General features: G+C 42.2%; 1 protein-coding gene across 2 annotated transcripts; it reads right to left on the minus strand.

Moving 5' to 3' along the window:
• Positions 1-15,364: 15,364 nt before the first annotated feature.
• On the minus strand, positions 15,365-20,636 carry ppic (peptidylprolyl isomerase C). 2 transcript variants are annotated; one of them, XR_014598177.1, is made up of 7 exons: positions 20,436-20,636; positions 19,744-19,857; positions 19,392-19,485; positions 18,703-18,770; positions 18,506-18,622; positions 16,346-17,633; positions 15,365-16,295 (listed from the first exon to the last, which is right to left on the minus strand). XR_014598177.1 is itself a non-coding variant. In XM_084024751.1 (6 exons), the coding sequence occupies exons 1-6, from the start codon at positions 20,538-20,540 to the stop codon at positions 17,505-17,507; spliced, it is 627 nt and encodes a 208-aa protein (XP_083880877.1). In that variant the 5' UTR covers positions 20,541-20,636; the 3' UTR covers positions 15,365-17,504. The 2 variants fall into 2 exon arrangements, 1 of the variants encoding a protein (XP_083880877.1); XM_084024751.1 differs by having other exon boundaries at positions 15,365-17,633.
• Positions 20,637-27,444: the final 6,808 nt, after the last annotated feature.

Raw genomic sequence — 27,444 nt, forward strand, 5'->3', positions numbered from 1 at the left:
GAGTAAAGTTTAAGTTTACGGAAATTTTTTGATGACGAACCACAGAAATAATTCTGTTATTTCCCGATTTAAGAGCACAAAGTCTTAATTAAAGACAGCAACATAATTATGGGCGGATTAAATATAATGTGTTGTTATTAATGTTTTACTCCAGAAAAAGAAAAGAAAATATTTCCCTTGAAATCGTCTGTAACACAAAACGTCAGCATCATTACTGAGTGTTTTTCCTGAGCGTGCGCACACACACACACACACACACACACACACACACACACACACACACACACACACACACACACACACACACACACACACACACACACACACACACACAGTTGAAGGAGAGTTGTATCATCATTTAGTCTTGTTTTATTTCCTGTGTTTCCTCATTAGAAGCAGCAGATTAAAGCTGCCTGGTCATTGGTCTTCATTTGGGACACACACACACACACACACACACACACACACACACACACACTTTCTGATAATGGATGTGTGTGTGTGTCCCAACATACATGCTTTTCTTTGAGCTTGTGTGGACGATTTTTTGCTACATGTTCTTGTGTGTGTGTGTGTGTGTGTGTGTGTGTGTGTATGTGTGTGTGTGTGTGTGTAATTAGCCGGGTCAAGCTAATTGACCTTGTGGTGTGAGCGCGTGTAAGCCGCAGATTGCTAACGCTGGTCGCCGTGACAACGAGCAGTGATGGATGTGTGTGAGAGCTTGTTACGCAAACAGAAAACCCAACCAGGAAACCAGTGAACCGCAGCGGACTAGGAGGACTCTACTGGACTCTACTGGTCTCTACTGGACTCTGAGTCTAAGTGGTTGTTAGGGTCGGACCACCAACAGACCTCCATCAGGACTCAGTTTAGTCTGAGAACCACGTCGGTCCAGAAACCTGAACTCGGATTCTCAAACCGGATGAAATCATGATAATGTCTCTCTAGTGGAGATGAAATTATTTATTTATTGATGAATCCATCGTATCCAGCGTACGATGTTTACTAATTCATCAATATATTCATGATGATACTTCTTCACGATACGTCATCACAATACAATTTTATCAAGTTGCTTAAGTCACGATACGATATTACGATGTCTATGTCTTGTTTCGATATTATCATGACTTGATAGTATCACGATGTTTAAGTCGCGATACATAGTTATCACGATGTTTAAGTCGCGATACGATGTTATCACAATGTTTAAGTCGCGATACGATGTTATTACGATGTTATCACGATGTTATCATGATGTTTAAGTCGCGATACGATGTTATCACAATGTTATCACGATGTTTAAGTCGCGATACGATGTTATCACAATGTTATCACAATGTTATCACAATGTTATCACAAGGTTTAAGTCTCGATACGATGTTATCAAAATGTTATCACAATGTTTAAGTCGCGATACGATGTTATCAAAATATGTTTTAGTCGCGATACGATGTTATTACGATGTTATCACGATGTTATCACGATGTTATCATGATGTTTAAGTCGCGATACGATGTTATCACAATGTTATCACGATGTTTAAGTCGCGATACGATGTTATCACAATGTTACCACAATGTTATCACGATGTTTAAGTCTCGATACGATGTTATCAAAATGTTATCACAATGTTTAAGTCGCGATACGATGTTATCACAATGTTATCACAATGTTATCACAATGTTATCATGATGTTTAAGTCTCGATACGATGTTATCAAAATGTTATCACAATGTTTAAGAGTTCAAATTGATTGATCCATTGATATTATGGGTCTGGTTGGTTCTCGTTGACATAAACAGATATTTTGCATATAGAGGTAAATATAATTGGGGGAAGTGATTTAAGAAGCTGCATTTAATCTGAACTTTAAGCGCCTGAACATGATCATGATTTTGTGATGATATTAATCAGGTTTCAGCGATCATGTGACGCCGGCTCAGACTTCTAAACGGTTTTGGGGTCCGGACGCTGAACGCACCTTTGGGATCGGAGCCGCCCGTTAACAAGCAGGATGGATTCCTTCCTCAGATCCAGGCCTGACCTGTGATCCGCCTCCTCGCTCCGTTGCCACGGCGGCGGCGGGTTTATATCGACGCCTCGGGCCCCGCTGTGATTTATTCGGGGAAACATCCAGCGGGCCGAAGAGAGCCTTTTTACAAATGATGAAACGATAAAAACAGGAAGTCATATTTCCTCACAAAGGCTTTCTTTTTGTGAAAAATTAAGGCGGAGCGGTGGAGATGGATGGGGCTTTAAAGTGACGGCGGTGGTCTATGACTGCTATTGAACGGACCGCATCCTTAACAAATGTTCCCATCACTCCTCGGCCAGTTGTAGTGAGGCTCGATCGCCCCCCCCCTCTCTCCCTGCAGAAGATGGATGTGTGTGTGTGTGGCCTATGACAGAGTAATGTGTCCTGGCATGCTAGTTGGGTTTATTAGCAGAAACTAGTTATTTTGGGCCCCCTGCGAGGCCCTGAGAGGCCGTATCAGCCGTGATAGATGCTCCGCGCCGCCGCCTGATTTTGTTCATTTGTCAAACGGCTGCACGAAGGGTTAATCAGCTCGCTCTCTCTCCCTCTCTCTCTCTCTCTCTCTTTCTCTCTCTCTCTCTCTCTCTCCCTTCTAGTTAACATCCCTCGCTCCTCTTCCTCCTCTTTCCCCTTTTTCTTCTTTCCTCCTCCATCCGTTTCTGTGTTTCTAGAAATCTGATTCTTGAACCTGTGTCGGGTTTTTAATGCGTGTACGGACGTAGCTCCGCCCCCTCCAGAGTCCCGATGCCGTACGACTAACCTCTCAACTGCGTTTCCAGGGTAACAGACTTTTTTAAACTCAGTTTTAAATGGTCTGAAACAGCTGGTTAATGGACCATCCCAGTCTAGATCTGACCCCCTATAAAGGACCATCCCAGTCTAGATCTGACCCCCTATAAAGGACCGTCCCAGTCTACTTCTGACCCCCTTTAAAGGAACGTCCCAGTCTAATTCTGACCCCCTTTAAAGGACCCAGTCTACTTCTGACCCCTAAAAAGGACTGTCCCAATCTAGTTCTGACCCTCTTTAAAGGAACATCCCAGTCTAATTCTGACCCCCTTTAAAGGACCCAGTCTACTTCTGACCCCTAAAAAGGACTGTCCCAATCTAGTTCTGACCCTCTTTAAAGGAACATCCCAGTCTAATTCTGACCCCCTTTAAAGGACCCAGTCTACTTCTGACCCCTAAAAAGGACTGTCCCAATCTAGTTCTGACCCTCTTTAAAAGACCGTCCCAGTCTAGTTCTGACCCCCTTTAAAGGACCCCCTTTGATGTTAGTGTCCTGTTTCATCGTTTTGATCCAAACCATGATGTTCTGAATAAACCTAATGTTTGTTTGTTCTCTACAACACAGGACTTTCACCCAGGAGACCACTGTTCCTGTCCCGTTCCTGTTAGGTGAGCTTCCAAAATATTATATATAAAATACATTTCCCAGAAGCCCCCATTGGCCCAGATTTAACAGTCAGACACATTATCAACTCAGTTTGATGGTGATTGTGATGACATAAATTGAATTCACACATTTTCTATTTACTGTTAAAAAATATCAATTTGATTATGAAAATACAAAAACAGCAAAACTGCAAACAATGTGTATTTAAAAAAAAATCATAGATATCACCATGAAACCTCCCCAGTTGATGATTGATTATTAAGATACAAGTTTTCTGAAATGTAATGAGTATGATGATTTATGAACAGACTCTTCAGAATAATGAAAGTGTAAAACTGCTTTAAATATACCTTAAAATAAACCTTTAAATATATGGATTGTTAAATTATACAGTTGATTCCCAACATTTACACAATGCTAATAATACAATATAATATAATAATACAATACTATAATACAAGTTTTCTGAAATGTTTAAATATGTAAACAGTAACTTTTAAACCTGCAGACAAGTTGTCAAATAAACAGCTAGATGTGGAAAACATAAATGGAAGCCGACATAAAAACAATGTTTTTTCCTTAATTGATTGTTTTTTTCACTCAGTCTGGATTGTCACACATTTAATAAACAGCTGTCATATCATAATATTTAATATTTAAATGCAGAAAAACAAAAAACAGTCAAATAAATAAAAACACATGTTTTAAAAAGTAACAACAATGAATAAATAATATATGTAATTTAAAAATACACCAAAACAAATACATTTTAAATCTTGATATCCATCCATTGTCTTCCGCTTATCCAGGACCGGGTCTTGATATTTGTTATTTAATTTATTGTTATTTTGAAGTGAATGTAAAATATGATGAGTGGAGGAAATACTGAAATCAGCTCCGCATGACGAGGCAAACACATTGAAGGAGTAACGATCAGGACGAAGAAAAAAAACCCTGTGATGAAGAGGAGGAGACGGAGGAGATAAAGTCTAAAAGGAAGGAAGACGGAAAACGAGAGGAAGATAAAAAGAAATAGAGTGAGAAAAGAGGGAGGATGAAGAGATGGAAACACACTCGTCCCCTGCTATCCATCCATCTCGGCTCCCGGAGATAAGGGCCTCCTCGTTGTCAGCTTGTTATTTTTACCCTCCTCCTCCTCCTCCCTCTCTCTCCCTTCACCGCTGCCTTGCTCGCCCTCGGCCTGCCGGCCGCCGGCGTTCTGTCATGTGTGAACGTATCGATTTGCCAGCGTTTTAACCATCAAACTGCAGCTTCGCTTTTTAAACAATATCTGATGGACGGAGGAGGAGGAGGAGGAGGAGGAGGAGGAGGAGGAGGAGGAGGAGGAGGAGGAGAGATCAAGCCAGAGGAGGAAATTAGGAGAAGTTAAAGTGGAGAAACAGATGAAACAGAATGAACATGAGGAGGAGAATGTGAGGGATGAAAGAAGAAGAAAAGAAGGGGAGGAAGGGAGGAGAAGATGAGGGAGGAGAAGGGACAAAGAAAGGAAACGAGGAGGAACAGAAAAGAGATGGAGGAGAGAAATGAGGAAGATAGAAGGAGGATAATTGAGAAGAAAGGGGAGATGGGAGAAAATGGAGGAGGAGACAAGAAAAGAAGGAGGAGAAAATTATGAAAAGAGTAAAACAGGAGGAAAAAATTAACCGCAGGAAATCAAAGTAGGAGAGGAAAGAAGGATTCAAATTAAGGTGAGATTAAAACAAATAGGGAACGAGAGGAAGCTGAAAAAGAAAGGAGGTGAGAAGAGGAAACAAGGAGAGGATGATGAGGGAGGAAGTGAGAAGGATTAAAGAGGAAGAGACGGAAAACGAGAGGAGGAAAAGTAAAGACATGAGGATAAATAGAAAGAACAGAGGAAGGATAGAAGAATATAGTGATGGGAGGAGGAAGGGAGGATGAGGAGGAGAAGTGTGTCCTTTTGAAGCTCCGTCAGCCCGGCTTCACCTCGGAGATCAGACAGAGTCATCACAGCAGAAAATAGAGAAGGAGAAGAAGAAGAGAGGAGTCGCTTTGAAGAGCCGGACGGAGGAGAAGAGACGAAGAGTTTAGAGAAAGAAGGAGAAAACGACACTAAAACAAGAAAGGAGAGACGACGTTTCTGCATGAACACTACGAAGTAGGCGGAGCTAACTCTCCAGCTGTTAAACATTCATGTGAGGAAGGTTCCAGCCTCCTCTTCATCACACCGACTCATGTTCACACTTCATCATTATTCTCTGTTACTACGCTTCTCTTTTATTCATAAAACATAATAAAACAATGAGTTCAAGATGTTTTACTTTGTCATAAATAAAATAAATCTGCCGATGGACGACTGACTGGAATAAGATTTAATATTTAGGCTTTTTCACTTAAGATATTCAAGATGCATGCGACAGTGTCTAATATTCAACTTTACATGAAATAGACAAATATACTATAATACTATAAAAATGTTGCAGTTTTCTTTATTTGTTTCTGTATTTCCACCTTTTTTCACCTGTTTTTTTTTGTATTATTATTTATAATTATAAATAAAAACTATAAACAACTAAAAAGAGAGAGAGAATCCGTAAGAGTGGAAAGGAAACGTAAATATAAGGGAATATTCAACAATTGAAAAACAGTAATAAAATGTGAAACAGGAGACGGATTGAAAGAAGACGACGTGAGTCTGGACGTGAAAAAGGCGGAGCAGCGAGTGTTGCTCCTCTTTATGGATCCTGTTTGCTCAACCAAAGTTTGGCAGCATTGATCTGCTGCCAGCCAGCATTTATCACTGTGTGTGTGTGTGTGTTCACAATATTCTGTTTACCAGTCGAGTACATTAAAGTGTGTGTGTGAGACCTCCTGCTGTGAGCAGAGATCACACACACACTCATACGTGTCCACAGGGTGTTAAAGCCATTCAGTGAAGCAGCTCGTCTACAATAAGAGAGATGGAGGAGGACGAAAAATCCATCCATCCCACTGAGAGGGGGGGGGAGAGAGAGAGAGAGAGGGGTTTTCATGTTAAAAAACTTCCCCTCTCTCTTTGGAGGTGATTTAAGTTTAAACCAGGCAACAATCTTCGATTCTAAGTAGTTAAGCCAAAGCTGAAGTGCCTTAAACTGTCATCCTCTCTGCTGGCCACCAGGGGGCGACTCCTCTCTGGTTGTATAGAAGTCTATGAGAAAATGGTCCTACTTCTCCCTGCTGGCCACCAGGGGGCGACTCCTCTCTGGTTGTATAGAAGTCTATGAGAAAATGGTCCTACTTCTCTCTGCTGGCCACCAGGGGGCGACTCCTCTCTGGTTGTATAGAAGTCTATGAGAAAATGGTCCTACTTCTCTCTGCTGGCCACCAGGGGGCGACTCCTCTCTGGTTGTGTAGAAGTCTATGAGAAAATGGTCCTACTTCTCTCTGCTGGCCACCAGGGGGCGACTCCTCTCTGGTTGTATAGAAGTCTATGAGAAAATGGTCCTACTTCTCTCTTGATGTATTATCTCAGTAAACATTGTAAACATGAGTTTATGGTCTCAATCTCTAGTTTCAAGTCTTCTTCAATCCAGCATGATGTTCATTTAGTACATTATGGTCCATTTAGAGTCCACCAGACCAGAAAGCAGGAGATGCTTTAGGGGGCGGGGCTTACCTGCTGATTGACAGGTCGCTACCACGCTACCAATGCTAGTTAGCTACTAAGATGACTTTAACACTTAGCTGTAAAGTTGAACCTTGAATTATGAAGCTAACTTTGTTAGCAGCTTCACACCAGAATCCACATGGATCCAGATCCAGTAAGGATGCTGCTTGTGCTCTGTGTTCCCTTAGAACCACCCGTCGCTCCTCCACAGTCCAAATATGGTCACTTCCTTCTACTGGTTTTGTTAACTCCACCATGACTCTGAGAGGTGTGTTAGATTTCTCCACCATAACAAACAGAAACATTCCAACATGGAGCTTCTTCTTCTTTCTCCTTCACTCCTCCTTCACTCGTCCCCCCCCCCCCGCGCTCTGGCCTTCACTGCTAATTAGTTTCAGAGGGAGAGGAGAGAGAGGGGCGAGAGACAGGGAGAAAAAGGACAGATGAGGAGGAGAGAGAGAGGAGAGCACAGGAGAACAAAAAGGGAGAGTTAACAAAAAATGATTTGTGTTACTACAAATATTGCTGCGACTGGTGGTACTACTACCACTACCACTACTACAGCACTGTGACTACTACTGATACTGCAGTACTAGCTCTGGTTGATGGTACTACTACTACTATTGTGACTCAAGCGACTAGTACATTTTTGACATTTTTGTTTTGCGTGAAATATCTCATCTAGCTATTGTATGGATAGTCATGACATCTGGTTCAGACGTTCATGTTCCCCTGAAGATGAACCATCCAATGCATCTCATTGTAATGAGAGGAAGGCGGAGCTTCTTGTTGTTCCTGTTAATGGGGATCAGATTTAAACTGGCGGTTTGATCACGTTTCATACATATATGTAGCCGCGTTAGCATCGTGGGGATTGTGAATCTGGTTCAGACGTTCATGCTCCCCACAGGATGAACTTCAGTCACTGGTGGTCGTCTGACTCCTCCTCATCTCCACAGTTTTCTACCTGCGACGATCATTACGAACTCTTTGACTCTCCAGTCTTTAAAAGTCAAAAACAAGTCGTACGCTCGTTAACGCTCAACAAGAAAAGTAAAAAAAACAAAACAACAAATAAGGACTTGAAAGGAAATAACAGGAATCTTTGCTCTAATTGGACGACGCGAGGTGTTAGGTGTGTGTGTGTGTGTGTGTGTGTGTGTGTGTGTGTGTGTCAGCATTTCGATTTTCTCGCAGCATCCCTCTCTCTTTTCCCTCTCCTTGCGAGGAGGAGGAGGAGGAGGAGGTGTCATCGCGGTTACGGTTGCCGACGGTGACAGGACAGCAGCTGCTCTCTCTCCCCCCCTTCTCTCTCTGTCTCTCTCGCCCTCCTCATCGGTCCGGATGAACGAAACTCAGGGGAAATCATCACTATGTTTACTCTGACCCCCTCCCATGCCACCCACCATCGCTGTCCCATAACCCCCTGCTGCCCCCCCCCCCTGCCCCCCATATCTCTGTTTTCCGCCCCATGATGGTGGTTGTTAGACAGATAGACAGCACCCCCCCCCCCCCCCCCCCCCCCACTCCCTCTTGTAAATTTGTGACCTCCGCCAGCATCCGAAGAAAAGAAGAAGGAAGAGATAGAGGCGAAAAAATGGCCGGCAATTGGCGGTGATGTGAGGAGGGGGGGGGGGGGGGGGTATTAGGGGGGAGTAAAGGCCAGACAATTGGTGGTGAGGGATGCAAGAGAGAGAGAGAGAGAGAGAGAGAGAGGGAGGGAGGGAGGGAGGGGGGGAGGGGAGAGGAGAGAAAGAGGCCTTGAGAGGGCGATCAATGCGATGTTCACCTGCCGTCCACCTCCCCAATTTAAAGAGAAGGAGCGCTAACGATTTCCCTGGACGGCTCCTCGGCCTGAAGCCGCCGAGGAGGCCGAGAAAGTAGAAAAATTAGGGGCTTCGCCCGCCGCCGCAATGCATATAGATGGGAGCGCGGCGGTGGGAGATTAGCTTTTAATGGTAGCAACGCAAACAGAACACAGCGGGAAACGGTTCTTAATAGGTGAGGATGGAGGAGAGAACCCGACACATTACTGCAGCAATAATGTAAAAATACGTTAGAAAGAGTGAATGTACACCAAACTGCTGCAGAGTGATTGTATAAGAGAAACACGTCTTACTGTACATGTGGACGGTGTTTTCATTCATGCATCACAAAGAAACACAGCTGCAAGAACGTTTAATTTTTAATTCAGATTAAGAAAAATCTCGTTCCTGTGTACAAATATATACGACGGCGTATTAGGGCCAATGTAGAAACTCCCCTGAAAAAAAACAGCCGAGAGAAGGGGGCGATATTCAGAGAGAAAAAAGTCGTAAATTTGCAAGTTTTTTACGATGCTAACAACTGGCATTTGTTTACCTTACCCATAAGGTGACAATTTGGCCTCATATAAATAAAAGCAACAATAAACATCAACATCATCACCCTAAGGACCTTAACGAGGCGTTGTCACACATTGGGATGATTCATTACAAACATAAATACGTACATGCCGGTTGTTAGCATCGTAATAAACTTAAAAATGTATTACTTTTTTTCTCCGAATATTGCCGCCTTCTCTCTGCTCTGCTTTTTTAGCCCTGATACGCCGTCGTACCAATTAGCCTCTAATCCTGAATACAGAAGCTATGCTAAAGGTGCATTAAGAGCTAAAGGTTTGTATTGAATTTAATAAAACTGTTTTTTCTCTGTATGAATAAATCAGGTTTTTTTGTCGCTATACTTTTTTTTTCATCTTAATCAACATTTTTTGTAGCTGATGTCATCATAAATATGCGTCGTCAACATTAGCGTGTTTTTTGTTCCAGCTGTCCAGATCAGTTAGAAGCTTTAAAACCGTGAGCGGCATCTAAATGTCGGTTCAGAGCAACAGGTGTTCTGCTTCAAAGAGTGACCGTGTTAACTGGTGAATTCAGGAAATGGTCGGCGTAGATAATGAACACATGTTGCGGGACGAATGAAACGCATCGTTTTTTATCCAAAACCCGTTCATGTCTGATAACCAAACTACGTTAGCATGTCCCGCACGCAAAACTTAACCAGAGCCAAAAGAATTAGGTGGATACATCACTTTTTTTGTGCGTCATTGTCCCGATCATATGACAGGGTAATAACTAACACATTCTGAAGTTTGCCATCTCGCAGTTCGTTAGTTTAGAAGTTCGTGGGGTTTAGCGTTAGTTTGGTCCCACCTCTAACGGTGTCACATCGTACGAGTGTTGCAGTGTTTGTTAGACGGTAATTTAATATTTCACCAAGTCTAATACAAATAACTAACTATTAAATTAACCTGCAATCTTATAAATCAGCCAAATTTTCTTTTTCTTCTCACTTTTAACGTCGCTGCGCTAGCAGTTTCCCCCTGCTTTCAGTCTTTGTGCTAAGCTATGCTAAACCCGTCTGCTCCTTCTGATTCTCATCTTAAGCTCTCAAAAAAAAAAGAAAAAAAAACCCTCAGTCAAGTTTTTCCGGCGGACACCTGCCTGCCAATCACCGCCACATAAATCCAGTTTAACGCTGCGCGGTTCGTAGCCGCGGTTACGTCGATATTTATAATTATATAATTCTCCCTCCGTTCTGTTAGACGTCAATACGTCTGTGTAGAAATGTCAGCGGACTAATTCCTGGGCATTTTCTGGACCTGGTGGCCCAGATCTGGATCTGAATTGACTGTGTGTCATTGTCATAATATCAAAGCTATAATAAGACACAGTGATATATGTGAGCGTCCTCCTCCTCCTCCTCCTCCTCCTCCTCCTCGCAGCTCTGACATGTTACTATTCATGTTCCCGGTCTCCTGCCCAGACCTGTCAGCCCTGTCAATATCATTATTCCTCCCTCTAATTGCAGTCAGGGTGGAGGAGGAGGAGGAGGAGGTGATAATTGTCACTGTAGAGGAGGGCTGAGATCCCTGGTGTTACCGTGGCAAGGAGAGGGACAGTGGATGTTATAGTCCTGATCAGCCACCGGGGGCAGCAGAGTGTATGTACAACAAACTCTACAGATCAGAGGCTTGGTAGTAATAGCAACTATTTGAATAAATTAACTATACAATCAAACAACAACAGAAGTTTGTAAAATAGTCCTAAAATTTAAATCTAGTGATTCTTATACAGACACGAATTTTCCATTTCTTTTGTCTCAATATGACATTCAAACTAACAACTTTTTTCAGTCGGGACGTCACCACAGAACAAAAGTTAGTGTTTTTTAATGTACACATTCGAAACAGTTTCAGTTGGTGTAAATCTGCAACCTCGCCACTAGGTGTCGCCAAATCCAACACGGCAGCCTTTAGACAATGGGAGCGTGACGAATGAACGCCATGTTGCTGGATGGGTCCAACAACTGAACCTGAACCACCAGACCAGGATTCAGTGTTGAAGTGACAGATTTCCTAAATTTAGATTAAATTGACTTAGTTTTGTTGCCTAAACCTAAAGACCCGTCGTGGTTTTAAGAGCAAACAGGATGTTTTTCTTGTCTTAACGTTTGTTTACAGCGTGACGTCGTCCCGACTGAAAATACAAACCTGCAGGTGAGAACACCACTCCCAAGTGAAATACATTCGCTTTTAAAGTTGTGCTAAACTATAACTGATTATTCAGAGCTATAAGCAGATTACAACACACTATAATATGTTTAGAAGGATTTCCTGGTTTCTTTTCGACAGTTTTCTCATTTATGACCGATGTAGAATCGTTTAATTTTAATTGCTGTACGTTGAATTACCTGCAGAGAAAAAGACATTCAGACAAACTATTCTTGCTTAATGTTCTGAAGGCAAAAACAGAGACAATCCACAGAAATAGATAAATATTCATTTTCAAGACCTTTCTTGAGGCTTTAAAGTAAATTAATTAGAGATTTGAATCCCTAAATGATAAAAATAAATCAGACAGTGATGCAGATCTTCAAACGCCTCTCATCTTTACATTTCATTGATTAGACTTCTGAACTTAAACAACTTAGTTTGTGAAATAAAATCAGCTGTTCAATGATTCCGACCTGAAACAAACGGACGGATCACCTCGTGGACTTTGTAAAGTCACGGAGCTCCGTGGACTTTCAGAAGGATCCGAGTTCAAACTGCAGCACTTAGTTTTTACTGGAAGCCGTTTTCCTTCCAAAGTTTTGAAGATTGATTTTCAACCTTCCAGACAGAAAACCACTCGATACGAAAATGTGAAGATGACTCTGCTCTCTAAGTACGATACCGACTCTAACAGCATGTTCAGTCCTCGAGGAGCTCCGAGGTCGGACTGGAGTCTGGGGGGGGTGAGGCGTTAAGTAGCCGCCATAAGACAGTAAACAAGCTGACGGCACAACGCAATCTTTTGTTTTACTATGGCAACGACAGCCTTGATGTTCCCTCGACGGCGTGGACGAAAATCTGGAAATAACGATGAATAATTCCGGGAAAACGTATTTATGTCCGACCAAACGGTTTTAAACAGTTTGAAATATAAGGAACGAACAAAACAAAACACAAAATTAAATAGCTGAGTTCAGGCAACAAAACGACTTGAGTGTAGCGGGACTCACACATCGGCCTCCTGGGTGAAAGTCCTGTAAAATAACGTAATCCACCACAAAATGGGTTTTGAACAAGTCACTTCTACCACAACGTGATTGATGGATGTCTTTGTTCGCAGTGTGAAAATCCGAAAAATCGCTGCGTAATATTTATGTCCTGTGTGGAAATATTCACGACAAAAAAGACAAATGACGTGGTTATCAGGCTAGGTCTTGCTAAAACGAGAATGTTTATTCTTTGGTCAAAAATGTTTACACAACTTTGTTTTGAAAACAGTTTCCATGGCGACCAGGTTTTGCTACAGGTTATGACGCTGGACTCGTGTATTCAAAAGATTTCACTCTGGAACCTGATTTCTAAAGTTCCCATTTGCAGAAATGCTGTCATAACGTAAAAAACTTTGTCTGTGTGTATGTTGAAGGTGTCGTCGTGGAAACGTCAGCTGTGCCGCGTTGGTCGGCTGCTGGTTCTCAGGGCGGATCGCTGTCTGATGATGTGTTTGCTGCTGACCTTTAAACAACTCTGTCCCATCATCCTCCTGTTACAGAGGCCTGCAGGGACACACACACACACACACACACACACACACACACACACACACACACACACACACACACACACACACACACACACACACACGTCCTGCAAACCCACACTCATGCATGTAAATAGGCTTTTGCCAGCATGGGAATACACACAGTTTACATGTGAGAACACACACACACACACACACACACACACACACACACACACACACACACACACACACACACACACACACACACACACACACACACACAGAGAAGCATCACTGTCTGAGGTTTGGTGGTAATGAGGCCTGTCATCCTTCCACAGTCTCTCTCTCTCTCTCTCTCTCTCTCTCTCTTTTCATTGATCCACTAACAGATCCCCAATATAACAACTTGCATTCGCTGTGGGAGCCTCCCCTCTTTCCTCCCCTCTTTCCTCCCCTCTTTCCTCCCCCTCCTCCTCGACACGCATCCCTCCGGACCATTTAAAAACCTACCACCACTCTCTCTCTCTCTCTCTCTCTCTCTCTCTCTTCGTCCTCCTCTCTGCCGGTTCAGACAGTCTTGTTATATCGCCTGACAAACGGAGAGAGAGGGCGTCCCCCCACCCCTCTCTCTCGGCGGCGTGCTGAGGAGAGGCGGTGGACGTTTAAAGGTGCTCGTCCGTCTCACCCTCCCATCCCGGCTGGAAAAATAGAAGCAGCAGCTCAGAGTAAATCTGCTGAGTTTCTACTCAACATGCTCGTCTGATGTAACATCAACTCTTCAAGGATGTATGGGGGCGATCAAGAGCTTTATACAGGCTTTTATAAACCACATTAAAACGTAATAATCATATCAGTTCCTTGTCAAGGTATTCTTACAACGTCGTGAGTTTCATGGAGCACACGCCAATGAAATCCGTCCACGTGACCGTCCGGATCACACACTAACTAAAACCAACCAAGAGCTTGGGTTGCGTTTTTTTTTCAACCAAAACAAAACCCTTCCCTAGAAACGTAACCAAGGTTGCCATGACAACAGGCTCGCTAGTTTTTTTCCTTTGCATTTTTAAAAAAAATGTTCCACGTTTAAGAGACTTTTTAATAAACCACAAATTAACCGCAAAGTGGAGCTGTGACGTCACCGTTTCCATGGCAACCAGATTTTGCTAGTTTACACGGCTACGCCGGAGTTGTCGTGGAAAGGAACGGCCAGAACGTAAAAAAAACAAACATTCGTGACTTATGTTGACAACATCATGGAAACGAGTGCAGTTTAGTTGTACAGGAACGTGACAACACGCATATAAAGGAGCTAACAGACGCTGTGAACCGAGGCGCCACACTTCTTTTTGTCCAGACTCTCAACTTGGTGGTGAATAATGCAGCGGCCCGTCTGATTGGGCGCCCTCATTTCAGGCCGTGCGAGGAGCGCTGGCGTTAAACGGTGTAATTATCGCCGGTAAAAGGTGAAGCTGCCGAGGACGACTGACAGCTGATCTCTCACAGCTGACACAAAACTGCTGCTAATGAGAACTACAGCGGTGATTTGTTTTCCCCTGTTCTACAACACACACACACGGGAGGAAAACGTCTGCGAACACAAAGGTCAGCGCGGAGCAGAAACCTCGGGAGGAAGACAGGAAGTCGACAGAAAACGGTGAAATATATCACCATCGTTCTCCTGCGGAATAATCTGGATTTCTTTTATTTCACGTTTTTAGTTAAACGTGTCCGGCAGCTCCGTTCAGTTAAACGTCTAATTCATTAATTTTATTTTTACCGGAAAGTCAGTTATATTTTGTGATGATTTTGAATATTTGAATTTTCTTTTTTTTTTTATTCCGACTCAAACTATTTTCTATGAGATGATGAATGTGGAGATGTGATATTACAGGTTTGTAATGTTTCGTTAAAAGACGACGGCTTCTCCCGATGTTTTAACGTGGTTGAGTGTCGTGAGCATGTGAACCCAAGATGGCGATTTGTTTAAAAAGTGGAAAGTTAAGTGACTGTAAAATGATTGTTTTTTTCAATGCAGTCTGGTGTATTTAGTGAGACGGCACGCTGTCCTCATCGTTTACCTGTTTCTAATCTAATTTCTCATTTATTCACAGTTTATGTGATAGGGACAGATATCCAATGCAAGTATCATAGTGCTTACAGCAGATGCTACTTTGCAACACCCTTCCCTAGATCAAAAGATTGTGAATGCTCCATTGAATTAATAAACAACGTAAAAACAGACAAACTGGTAACAACAGCAGATTGTTTATTGTAGAAAACATCTGTTGGCACATCTTCTTCTGCTGTTTCTATAAATAATAAAACATCCTGATATGTTCGTTACAGAAGGTTTTTAACATCAGTCATCACTTTTCTACATTATTAACGCTACAGAGAGGGAAAAGATCAAACATTAACAGTCACGATGAGTTCACTGACCTCCAACACAGCGTTTAACTCGTAAATTAGACAGAAGCTACAATGTTCGTACACACTTTCCTTCCCGAGCAAACTTGATATACTTCATAACATAATGTTAATATATTAATAATTAATAATGTTATAATAAATTATTATAATAATAATAATAATTAAGAAAACATTTAATCAAAACACAAGACGGCAAATCTTCATTTCAATAATAAAGTACAAAAATGACATTTGACATGTGCTACATTAGTCATCTGCATAATGTTTAACAGTAATTTAAATGATAATAAAAATAATTATAATGTTAATATAATGATGATTGCATGCGTAGAAAGTGCGAGCGAATTTGGCAAATAAAGAATGATTTTGGCAATAAGAGATGAAAGAGGAGCTACATTGTTCTGGAAGTGCAAGTTTACGTGAAGTTTGTCAGCTAGTTTGATATATGACGCTTTTAGCATTCAATGCTAACTGACACCATCCGCTAGATATATAGCAAGTATGCCAACGTATTAACCGTTAGCACGAACCACAGTGAACGCTGACCGCTCCCCTCTGCTACAGTGTGGCGCTATCAGCTGGAAACCTCGTATGGTTCTTTGTTTCGTAAAAAATAAGTATGCTAGTCAACTGCAAGAGACAAATGGAAAGTAGCTAAGTTAGCTAACAAGCCGAGTTAACGGCCGTGTTGGTGACGCACCTGGCTAAGTTAGCTAGCTAGCTAGGCTAACAGCTGTGTTGGTGACGCACCTAGCTAAGTTAGCTAACAAGCTGAGTTAACGGCCGTGTTGGTGACGCACCTAGCTAAGTTAGCTAACAAGCTGAGTTAACGGCTGTGTTGGTGACTTATGTTGTGTGAGATGTAGTTCACTGAGCGGTTTCACGCTAAATGCGATGAGAAACTGAGACTTTCTGTACTTGAGGAATTATGAAGTAATTCATGGTACAATTCAAACGGGATCAAAAATATTTGTCTTTCACTTTTTTTGCGTGACAACGTCCCAGTGGATCCTTTTACACAGAGTTTAAAACGTGGGATTTTTTTTGTTGCTACAATCCTGCAAAAGTGGTCGTTTTGGAGATGCACGGTTTTCAGCGGAGCATACAAAATAGTAAACATGCAAATCGGTAAAATCGTTTTAATTACCGCATCTTAATATTTCTTTGACGTATCTTGTTGTCGAGGTAAATCTTCCATTCATCCATTAGCAAGGCTACTGTTGGCATGTTCCAGCTAGATTTTAACATGCTAACGTTTAGCTGTAACGTTAAGCCTCACAATTAGCATGTAAACACATTAGCATCCAGGATGCGATGCTACATGTTCACGTCATTTTAACCTGCTAACATTTAGCAGGGATTATCAAGCCTTGCAGTTAGCATGCTACCATTAGCAAAGGCTTCTCTTACCATGTTACAACTAGATTTTAACATGCCAACGTGTAGCAGTTAACATTTAGCCTCACAATTAGCATGTCAACTAATGGCCAGGATGCGATGCTACATGTTCAATAACAGAGGCTACATATTCGAGACTTGGTACCAAAACGTAGCACTTGGTAGTCAGAAACCTTCACATTTTTATGTTCGATCGGATTATTACCTTCTGTTCTTTGATCAAATGTTTCCCGATTTAGATCTTAACACCTGATCCTTGTTTTAAACATCAACTAACATGAAACGTTTTGTGCAATAGGAAAAAACAAAATCACGCTTATATTAAGTAGTGAAAAATGTCAGCTAACCTGTTTGGTATCGATACAGAAACTTGTGTATTTTATCAAAAACCTGGCCAAACATGCTAGCATGTTAGTGTTGGCATGCAAACGGAATAAATGTCAAAATGTGAATTTTGCAAACTTGACGTCCAATTGATCACCAGGATTTAATAATCTGTTTGTCGGTCCTCCAGAGAAGGGGGGCGGCCCTGAGTGGAGGGGGCCAGCCCTGAGTGGAGGTCTACCAGCCCTCCACCTCCACCACGAACGGCTCTTTGACGGCGATCCGGCCGCTGTTGACGACGGCACACTCGGTGTACGGCAGGTTCCTGTCGTTGGTGTCCTGCAGCTCGATGGTGTGGACCACAGACTGTCAGGGGGGACGGAGCAGAACCAGGTTAGACACAGGGACTCATCAGGTCTCATCAGGTTTATCATGTGTCAAGAGCAGCGTGGGTTATTTCTGCATGAGAGCGAGGACGCAGCTCTGCAGACTGATGGCTAACTAGTTAACTAGGTAGCTAGTTATCCACGTAGCTAGTTATCTGGGTAGCTAGCTATCTAGTTATCTAGGTAGCTAGTTATCTGAGTAGCTAGCTATCTAGTTATCTACGCAGCTAGTTATCTAGGTAGCTAGTTATCTGAGTAGCTAGTTATCTAGGTAGCTAGTTATCTAGGTAGGTAGTTATCTGAGTAGCTAGCTACCTAGTTATCTACGTAGCCAGTTATCTAGGTAGCTAGTTATCTAGGTAGCTAGTTATCTGAGTAGCTAGCTACCTAGTTATGTACGTAGCTAGTTATCCAGGTAGCTAGTTATCTAGGTAGCTAGTTATCTGAGTAGCCAGCTACCTAGTTATGTAGCGAGTTATCCAGGTAGCTAGTTGCCCAGGTAGCTAGTTATCTAGGCAGCTAGTTATCTAGGTAGCTAGTTATCTAGGTAGTTAGTTATCTAGGTAGCTAACTTGTCCTTCCCCTGTTAGACTTCCTGCAACCAGCATCCCATTAAAGAATTGCTAGCTAACTAGCCAGCTATCGGCTAGTCGGCTAGATAGCTCACTACTGTCTCACTTGCTGTGAACAAAGTTGTTGGTCATGTGCCAACATTTTTGTAGTTTTGTTGTGATTTTTGTTGGAGACGTGTTCAAGGTTAGGTGTAGTTGAGAAGTATTGGGGTTAATAAAGTCCATCTATGTAAACGTGGCTTCCCTTCTCTCCAAAAACCTGCAGAGAGCGGCGACTCACCATCCCGTCCAGCACTTTGCCAAAGACCACGTGTTTCCCGTCCAGCCACGGCGCCTTGGCCGCCAGGATGAAGAACTGAGACCCGTTGGTGTCCGGACCGGCGTTTGCCATGCTCACCTGGTACACACACACACACACACTCGTCACATCTTCATGTTTAGTTGCAGTAGAAACGTGTTGCATCTCTGTATTCTCACCCAGCCGGCTCCGAGATGCTTCAGCGTGAAGTTTTCATCTGAAAACGTTGTTCCATAAATGCTGTGACCTGACGGAGAGACAGTCCGGTCACTTCCAGGTAACATTAGATATCCAACAACTTATTAAAAAACAAAACCAGCTCCTTGTTCAACATACGGAACAACTACTACTTTATTTTTCCCTTTTCAGTTTTTATTTGAAAATGAGCGTGTATTTAAAATGATATTCAGAATATTCTTTTTACACAACAAACAACGTGACTTGGGATTCACCAACTAGATGTAAAAAAGAAAGAAAAGAGAATATCAGTGACCTCAAATATAGCCTTATTGAGCATAAGGCAATAAAATATATTTAAAATCTAAAATATATAAACTTACAGGATACGAAATCTGATATTAAATATAAATGTAGCATTACATAATAAGTATTAAAAACATATTTAATATATATTTTCAAAATGTACTATAAACTGGCTGTGACTGTAAAACACGCATATGCGAACTGGAGCCATGACATCAGCGTTTCCATGGTGACCAGGTTTTGCTAATTTAGGTATTCAAACGTTTCACTCATGAAGTTTCAAAAGTTCACATTTGCAGCGCGGCAGCGCCCCAAAACGTTGTCGTTAAAACAAACAGTGTGTTTGTGTGTTACGTTGCACCCGTTGTCGTGGGAACGGACTCACCTCCGGTCCCGTCCCCGGTTGTGAAGTCCCCCCCCTGGATCATGAAGTCCTTGATGACGCGGTGGAACTTGGTGCCTTTGTAGCCGTAACCTTTCTGCAGAGAGAACAGCGATATATGAAGAGACATGAAAATACACAAGAAAATACTATGAAAACACAACCAAACTGTATCTTTAACTTCAAAATACATTATCTATAAAATTAACCTAAATTCTTCACCACTGATATGATCTGGTGTTGCGTTCAGGGTCATCAAGTTTCTTTAATTTAAAATATTTAAATGTCACAATGTATTACGAGCTGGAAAGTTTCCTCCTGATGTGTGTGTGTGTGTGTGTCAGCATCAGCCTACCTCTCCGGTTGCCAGGGCAACAAAGTTATTGACAGTTAGCGGGACGACCTCCCCAAAAAGGCCGACGACGATCCGTCCCACCTCGTGACCCGCAACTGTGATGTCAAAAAACACCTGGACACACACACACGCACACACACACACACACACACACACACACACACACACACAGTAGAGCTGTCAATCATTCAGGCGTGTGAAGTAACAATAAACTTGTACAGGTCTCTACTCTTTCACATTTAAGGAGTTGTTTTTTAATCTGTAAATAAAACGTTTCATATTTATCAACAATTTGTACATTTAAGTACACGTTTGCAGTACTTGTACTTTTAAAGTACTCTGAGTACACAGTGATGGAACATTACTAACGTCCTGTTTCTTTAACACCCTTTCACAATAAAAGTTGTCAAACCAGGGTTCATCATTAACGACCTGAACGACCTGCATGTAAACGTCATCATAGTGGACACGTGTACAGCTGTGTGTGCGCGTGCGTGTGTGTGTAAATATTCTGGAAAGACTATGCGCTGAGACAAGTGTGTGCGCGCGGACACGTCGTCCCCGTTTCTGTGTGCGTGTTATTATCCGCGCTCCGCTGCGCGCGCACGCAGCTGCTCGCCGACGGCGCTCTGACAGGAAACGCTGTTTTTTAACGATTAATGCAAATAAATGCGGCAGACGTCTTCACCCACCTTCTCCGTGACTTTCGGTCCCGTCCGCGACGCGGCGCCGGAGACCGGCAGCAGACCGGCGGCGGAGAGCAGCAGCACCACGGGCAGCATCCACCGGAGCTCCATCTTTAACCGGAGACGGAGACCGGAAACACAGCGGGGCACAGCGGGGAGGACGGCCGAGAATCACAGCTACAAACGCGGCTACATCATCAGACAACCCCCCCCCCCCCCACCTCCTCTCTGTGGGCTGGACCTGGATCTGAGTCACGCCCACTGAGGAGAGGGGGGGGGGGACTTGATAGGAAAGGAGAAAGCTACAGGAAGGAAGCATAAAAAGGAAATGAGTATAGACATTTCAACAAGAAGAAGGAAACATGAAAAGGAAATGTTAATTATTATGTGAATTAACTGTCCTTAAAGGGTCCCATCCTCCGTCCTTAAAGGGTCCCATCCTCCGTCCTTAAAGGGTCCCATCATCCGTCCTTAAAGGGTCCCATCCTCCGTCCTTGAAGGGTCCTATCCTCCATCCTTAAAGGTTCCCATCCTCCGTCCTTAAAGGGTCCCATCCTCCGTCCTTAAAGGTTCCCATCCTCCGTCCTTAAAGGTTCCCATCCTCCGTCCTTAAAGGGTCCCATCATCCGTACTTAAAGGTTCCCATCCTCCGTCCTTAAAGGGTCCATCCTTCGTCCTTAAAGGGTCCCATCTTCTGTCCTTAAAGGGTCCCATCCTCCATCCTTAAAGGTTCCCATCCTCCGTCCTTAAAGGGTCCATCCTTCGTCCTTAAAGGGTCCCATCATCCGTACTTAAAGGGTCCCATCTTCTGTCCTTAAAGGGTCCCATCCTCCGTCCTTAAAGGGTCCCATCCTCCGTCCTTAAAGGGTCCCATCTTCTGTCCTTAAAGGGTCCCTTCCTCCGTCCTTAAAGGGTCCCATCATCCGTCCTTAAAGGGTCCCATCATCCGTACTTAAAGGGTCCCATCTTCTGTCCTTAAAGGGTCCCTTCCTCTGTCCTTAAAGGGTCCCATCATCCGTACTTAAAAGGGTCACATCTTCTGTCCTTAAAGGGTCCCATCCTCCGTCCTTAAAGGGTCCCATCCTCCGTCCTTAAAGGGTCCCATCTTCTGTCCTTAAAGGGTCCCTTCCTCCGTCCTTAAAGGGTCCCTTCCTCCGTCCTTAAAGGGTCCCATCCTCCATCCTTAAAGGGTCCCATCCTCCGTCCTTAAAGGGTCCCATCTTCTGTCCTTAAAGGGTCCCTTCCTCCGTCCTTAAAGGGTCCCATCATCCGTCAAACAGAAGACAAAGACACTTTTGGACAAAAGCAGATTGTTGTAAAAATATATATAGATTGACACTAAAAAATGTTAAAAAATTAAATAAAGACATTTTAAACCTGCAACTTCCTCAAAATAAAAATAAAATAAAAATAAAATAAATAGGGAAAAACATTTAAATAAACAAAAACACCTTAAAATGGCAAATCCCTCAAAATCAAAATAAAATAAATAATAAAATAAATAAAAAACACATATTTAAACCTGTAACTCCCTCAAAAATAAAAATATAATCAATACAAAAATAAAATCAATAAATCACTGACTTTTAAACTCCCTTTAAAAACATAATAAAATGTGCTTCCAGTCAGTGGTGGCCAACCTGTGAGTAGAGACCCTCCAGGCCGTCTGATGAACCGATCCGAGGTCTGATCCTGATCCTGATCCAGCAGGGACGACGTTGCCGAGCTCACATAAAGGTTAACATCCTGTTTGTGTCGACCTTTAACATTTACAGTAACGGCAGTGTTTCATCGTTTGTAGGAACAAGCAGAATGTCACACCTGTCAGCCTGAACACACCTGGACCACACACACACACACACACACACAGCTGCAGCAGCACAAACTGATTTATTATAATCACCATGAAAGAAGTAAAGCAGGCGTGTTTTTACCATTTAAATATGCCGTTTATTGCAGCTACGTCTAACAGCAGCGCCCCCTATCTGCTGGAGGAGCACATTACCTATAAAAGCACACTGATCATTTATTTTAACTCCCACTGATCACATGTCAACTTCTTATTCTCTCTCTTATCTGACTTATTGAGCTCTTTTAGATAAATAGATGATTTCAAATCAAATAATCATGTAAATATTAGATCATAATAAGTGTGATGCATTTGTAAATTCAATGTTTGAAATGCAGTGAATCAAAAAGGGACAATTTTGTTTCTGTCTGTAGTTTCTGTTTTGTTCGCCAGGTTTTTACAAATACTGAGTCCAAAATGATCATGTCTGATCATTTAGATAATAAGAACACTTTATATCACTTTATATCACTTTTTATTAAAACAGATTCAAACACATCCCCTCGTTCGGCTTCAGCAGGAAATCAAGCTGAAAAAGAGAATATAAGTCCCAGCTGAATATATGTCTATAGAGATGAATTATAATAGTCAGCCTGCCGTGACCTTAACACACACACACACACACGTTATCGGCCTCCTGTCAAAGCCAGCCATCCATTTGTCTTTTCTTCCCGCCGTCCACTGAATTAATTAAGCAGAAATGTAAACATTTTAATTGAATGTCAAAGCGGCAGGTTGGCGGCGCTGCTGTGTAAATGAAAGAGACGCGGCTTTAAACCTCCACATATTTATTCATATATATACACATACATACAGGAGGCTGCAAGGTTACAGGGGTGTGTGTGTGTGTGTGTGTGTGTGTGTGTGTGTGTAAACGAGGGACATGCATGCATTTCATTGAATTCCCATCAGTAATCTGCTAACGAACCTTTTAAAGCAACGCCGCCTCATTTTGTGCAAATGAACCTTTAAAATTGTCCCTTCGAGGCTCCGTCACCAGTTTATATTTAAAAAGGTTTACAAACATTCAGCCAGGACACACACACACACACACACACACACACACACACACACACACACACACACACACACACACACACACACACACACACAGCATCATGAGTAGAACGGCAGCCCTCCGTTTCGGTTTCATCTATAAAACAAACGTCTTGTTTCTAACGGGACTCTGACGCCGGTCTCCTGGGTGAAAGTCCTGTGTTTTTAGACCCCCCCCCACGTGGACCTCTAGGACTCGTTTGGATCTGATCCCTGATGCGTTGAAAACAAAACGTGATCCGCCACTAAATCTACGTTTTATTTGGAATGTTTTTCTCCTCTGACTCCTCCCACTTTTATTTAGCGTAGAAACGTTCAAACAACCAGAAACTCAGCTCAATGAGGACTTCTGTTCTTTAACTCACTAGTACTATGTACCTTTACTTACTACTAGTACTGGACTTTTACTTACTACTAGTACTATGTACTTTTACTTACTACTAGTACTGGACTTTTACTTACTACTAGTACTATGTACTTTTACTTACACTTTTACTGTCTACCTTTACTCACTACTAGTACTGTGTACATTTACTTTTCTCATTCGTACCTTTAATTTGATCAGAATGTTTTTTCATATTCAAAAGAGGAATAAAATGTTAAAACGTGACATAAAACAAACTTCTCACACGTTTAACTCAGCTTTTTAAATAACAACGACATCTTTCATATTCTATTATTCCTCTTTTCATTCCATGTTTCAGCAGATTTACGACTTGATGGGTTTGTTGTGTGAACGTGATTGTTAAAGACCAGCAGCCTGTTAGACGGCGATGATGATAAATAATTATGAATTAATAAACACAAACGTATATTTCAGGAACTGAAATGTACATAAAATACTGTTTTATTAGAGAAAGAGAAACGCTGAGACGATCCTGAAGTATTTCCACTGATTTTAATTCTAAATTATTATTAAATACAAACCTGGTTAAATAAAGGTTATAATAATAATAATAATCAATTCATTTCTAGAAGAATAAATAAATCCCTGCTCTTCATGTTAACGCACCACTTTGCTAAATGAACTCTTGTTGATATTGTGTTTTTTCTTTTCACTGCAGCCGTCTAAATAATTAGCTTTTGTTGTAGAAAATGATGAATTTGGGCAGTTAATTTATCGACCGCGCGGCTCCTCGATGTGCTTCGCTTTAGAAAGCCATTAATCAATGGATGAAAACAGCTAATTCTCCTCCGGCTGCTCGCTGCTGTCTCCGGCAGCGATCGCAGGAGGAGAACCACCGTTATGTAGCGACCGCCATGACGGCAAGGAAAACAATAACAATCATAAACAATAAAACAACCGCAATAAAACGTGAAGACCATCAAATCCTCAGAAGTATCACATCGATAACAACTAACTTTATTAGTGAAACGGCCTCTAAATAATAAGAAAAATGTTAACTTGTACATTTCTTACTTATCAAGCTTTTCTCTGAAAATGACTTTAATTAATCGCCTTAACAACCAGTTTAATTACATTTTAACTTCAGAGTTCAGCGTCTAATTTTTAATTTCACTTCAACCAAACATCTGATTTCATCGAGTGAATATTTACATTGAAAAAAAAAAGATTTTTAACAATTGGATCAATTAAAACTGAAAGTATTCCTTTAGTCGACCCTCGAGTTTTATTTTTTTTGTAGTTAATTTAATAAAAGTATATATTTTTCATGAATATTAAAAGCATAAACAAAACGTTTAATGATCAGCCTGTTTCATGTCGCTGATTTCTGCTGACACAACAATTATATATTATTATATATATTATTACTTTTTGCTTTGCTTTTTTGATCGAAAACATAAAAGTGGTTCAGACACCAAAGATACTTCGGATTGAAATGCGTTAGTTTGAAAGTCGGAGCAACTAATCAGTACATTTAAATGTCGGGATGGTTTCCCTTGTTAGCAGAAGTGGAATCTGATATTTAATAAGAATGTTGTCTTTATTGTAGAATCACCTTACATAAGAATCATTGTGCTTCCATTGCGTTAGAATGAGCCGTTAGAAGTTTCAGTTGGTTGCAACCTGCAGCCTAACCAGTAGATGGCGCCAAATCACACCTTCAACAAGAAAATCTGTCCAAACTTCAGATAACTGTCTACATGTGAGAAACATAAACATCCTGCAGTGATTGTAGGTGAGTTATTGTGATGATCCAGAACTAAACCATGAAAATGACGAGGAAACTTTAACTTTAAAAAAGTATAAATTTCCTATTTCAGTGACTTAAAAAGATCCATCAAACCGACAGTCTCTGAGGTGTAACTACCAGGAGGTCTGGCTGGAATTCAAACCGCCAACCCCTGTGAATCCCCCCCCTATTGGCTACCGTCAACCCCCGACCCCGGCGCTCCGGCCAATCAGACGGCCTGTTGTTGCTCCACATTCCTCCGTGCTGAAAAAGTCGCTCTAAGCCAACAAGAGCTCATTTTCAGACGCTTATGTTTGTGTTTTTGTTCGTTATCAATCCACCAGAGGTCCCGGGATGACAAATGGGTGCTGTCAGGGCGACGCCAGTCATAACAACACACTCACACACACACACACACACACACACACACACACACACACACACACACACACACACACACACACACACACACACACACACACTTACATTTTACATTTTCAACCATTTAACTGATGTTCTTATCCACAGCAGCTCAATGACTGATGTACACACACACACACACACACACACACACACACACACACGTACTGTATGCTTTACATGCCTTTCTGTGTGTGTGTGTGTGTGTGTGTGTGAGCAGCAGACGGGTGGGAAAGCTTGTGGATAACGAGTCAGACCCACAAACACAATGAGCTTGGCTGTAATCTGTCTTATCTACACACATGCACACACACACACACACACACACACACACACACACACACACACACACACACACACACACACACACACACACACACACACTGTGATGAAGCCGTCGAGGTGAGCTGACAGCAGGACGACCTCCTTCAAGACCACGATAATAATGATTGTATATGAATGATGTCATGATAAATTCAATGACTGACGGGTTCAAAGGTCGCTGGAAGATGAATGAATAGAAACAAGTCAGTCGTCATAGTAACGCATCTCCACCTCCGCTGTGTGGAGCCCTCTGGTGGTTGGAACAGTGATGGCGGAGGAGGCGGGGCTTCCCTCCACATTTACGGTCCATTTAGAGTCCACCAGACCAGAAAGCAGGGGATGCTTTAGGGGGCGGGGCTTACCTGCTGATTGACAGGTCACTACCACGCTACCAATGCTAGTTAGCTACTAATATGACTTTAACACTTAGCTGTAAAGTTGAATCTTGAATTATAGAATCTAACATTGTTAGAAGCTTCACACCAGAATCCACATGGAACCAGATCCAGTAAGGGTGCCGCTTGTGTTCATCAGATCCACCCGTCGCTCCTCCACAGTCCAAATATGGTCACTTCCTTCTACTGGTTGCAAAGAACCAAAATGCCAAACTCGAGGCTTCAAAAACGTAGTGCACAAACCTTCGTGTGACGTTACCATGACGACGTCCACTTATACGAAGTTCACCATCGGGAGTCTTTCTCAGTATTTAACCTGGATGAGTTTGACCTGGTTTTACTGAGACTGAAGAGTTTACAGATTACGTTTGTGGACCGTGAGAACAGCAAATAGACAAAGTCGTAAAACAAACACCTCCATGTGTATTTGGACGTTTCCTCTCAACAATGATCTGTCAGAAGATTAAGTTACACACGTGCATGAAAAACACTGTGTTTGAGTCTAAAGGAAGAATCCAACGGTTTGAATGCAATCTAAAGATAATCAGTGTTCCAGATACAAGAAATACATTTAAGACTAAAGTAAACTTTACAGTCCGTCAACCTTCAGATCGTCTGCTTTACTGACTGTCTGAACATCTAAGTGTCAATAAAGATCATTTAGAATTGAATAGAAGAAGAAACAGTGAAGGAGAGAGAGAGTGAGAGAGAGGGAGAGAATGGGGTGGGGGGAGAAAGGGAGAGAAATAATATATATGAATTAGAGGGGGAGACTGTAGGAGATAAGCGAGGGGAGGAGAGAGAGAGAGAGAGAGAGAGAGAGAGAGAGAGAGAGA

This window comes from Eutrigla gurnardus, assembly GCF_963514095.1.
Source record: "Eutrigla gurnardus genome assembly, chromosome: 13".
In the NCBI taxonomy this organism is placed as follows: Eukaryota; Metazoa; Chordata; class Actinopteri; order Perciformes; family Triglidae; genus Eutrigla; species Eutrigla gurnardus.

What these genes read in the sequence shown, in the direction of transcription:
- ppic (XM_084024751.1), bottom strand. Translation starts at nt 20,540, where the DNA reads ATGGAGCTCCGGTGGATGCTGCCCGTGGTGCTGCTGCTCTCCGCCGCC. An exon ending in AGCATCTCGGAGCCGGCTGG is followed by an intron (nt 18,623 to 18,702) that starts GTGAGAATACAG and finishes TGTGTGTACCAG; the next exon opens with GTGAGCATGGCAAACGCCGG. An exon ending in GCAAAGTGCTGGACGGGATG is followed by an intron (nt 17,634 to 18,505) that starts GTGAGTCGCCGC and finishes CCCCCCTGACAG; the next exon opens with TCTGTGGTCCACACCATCGA.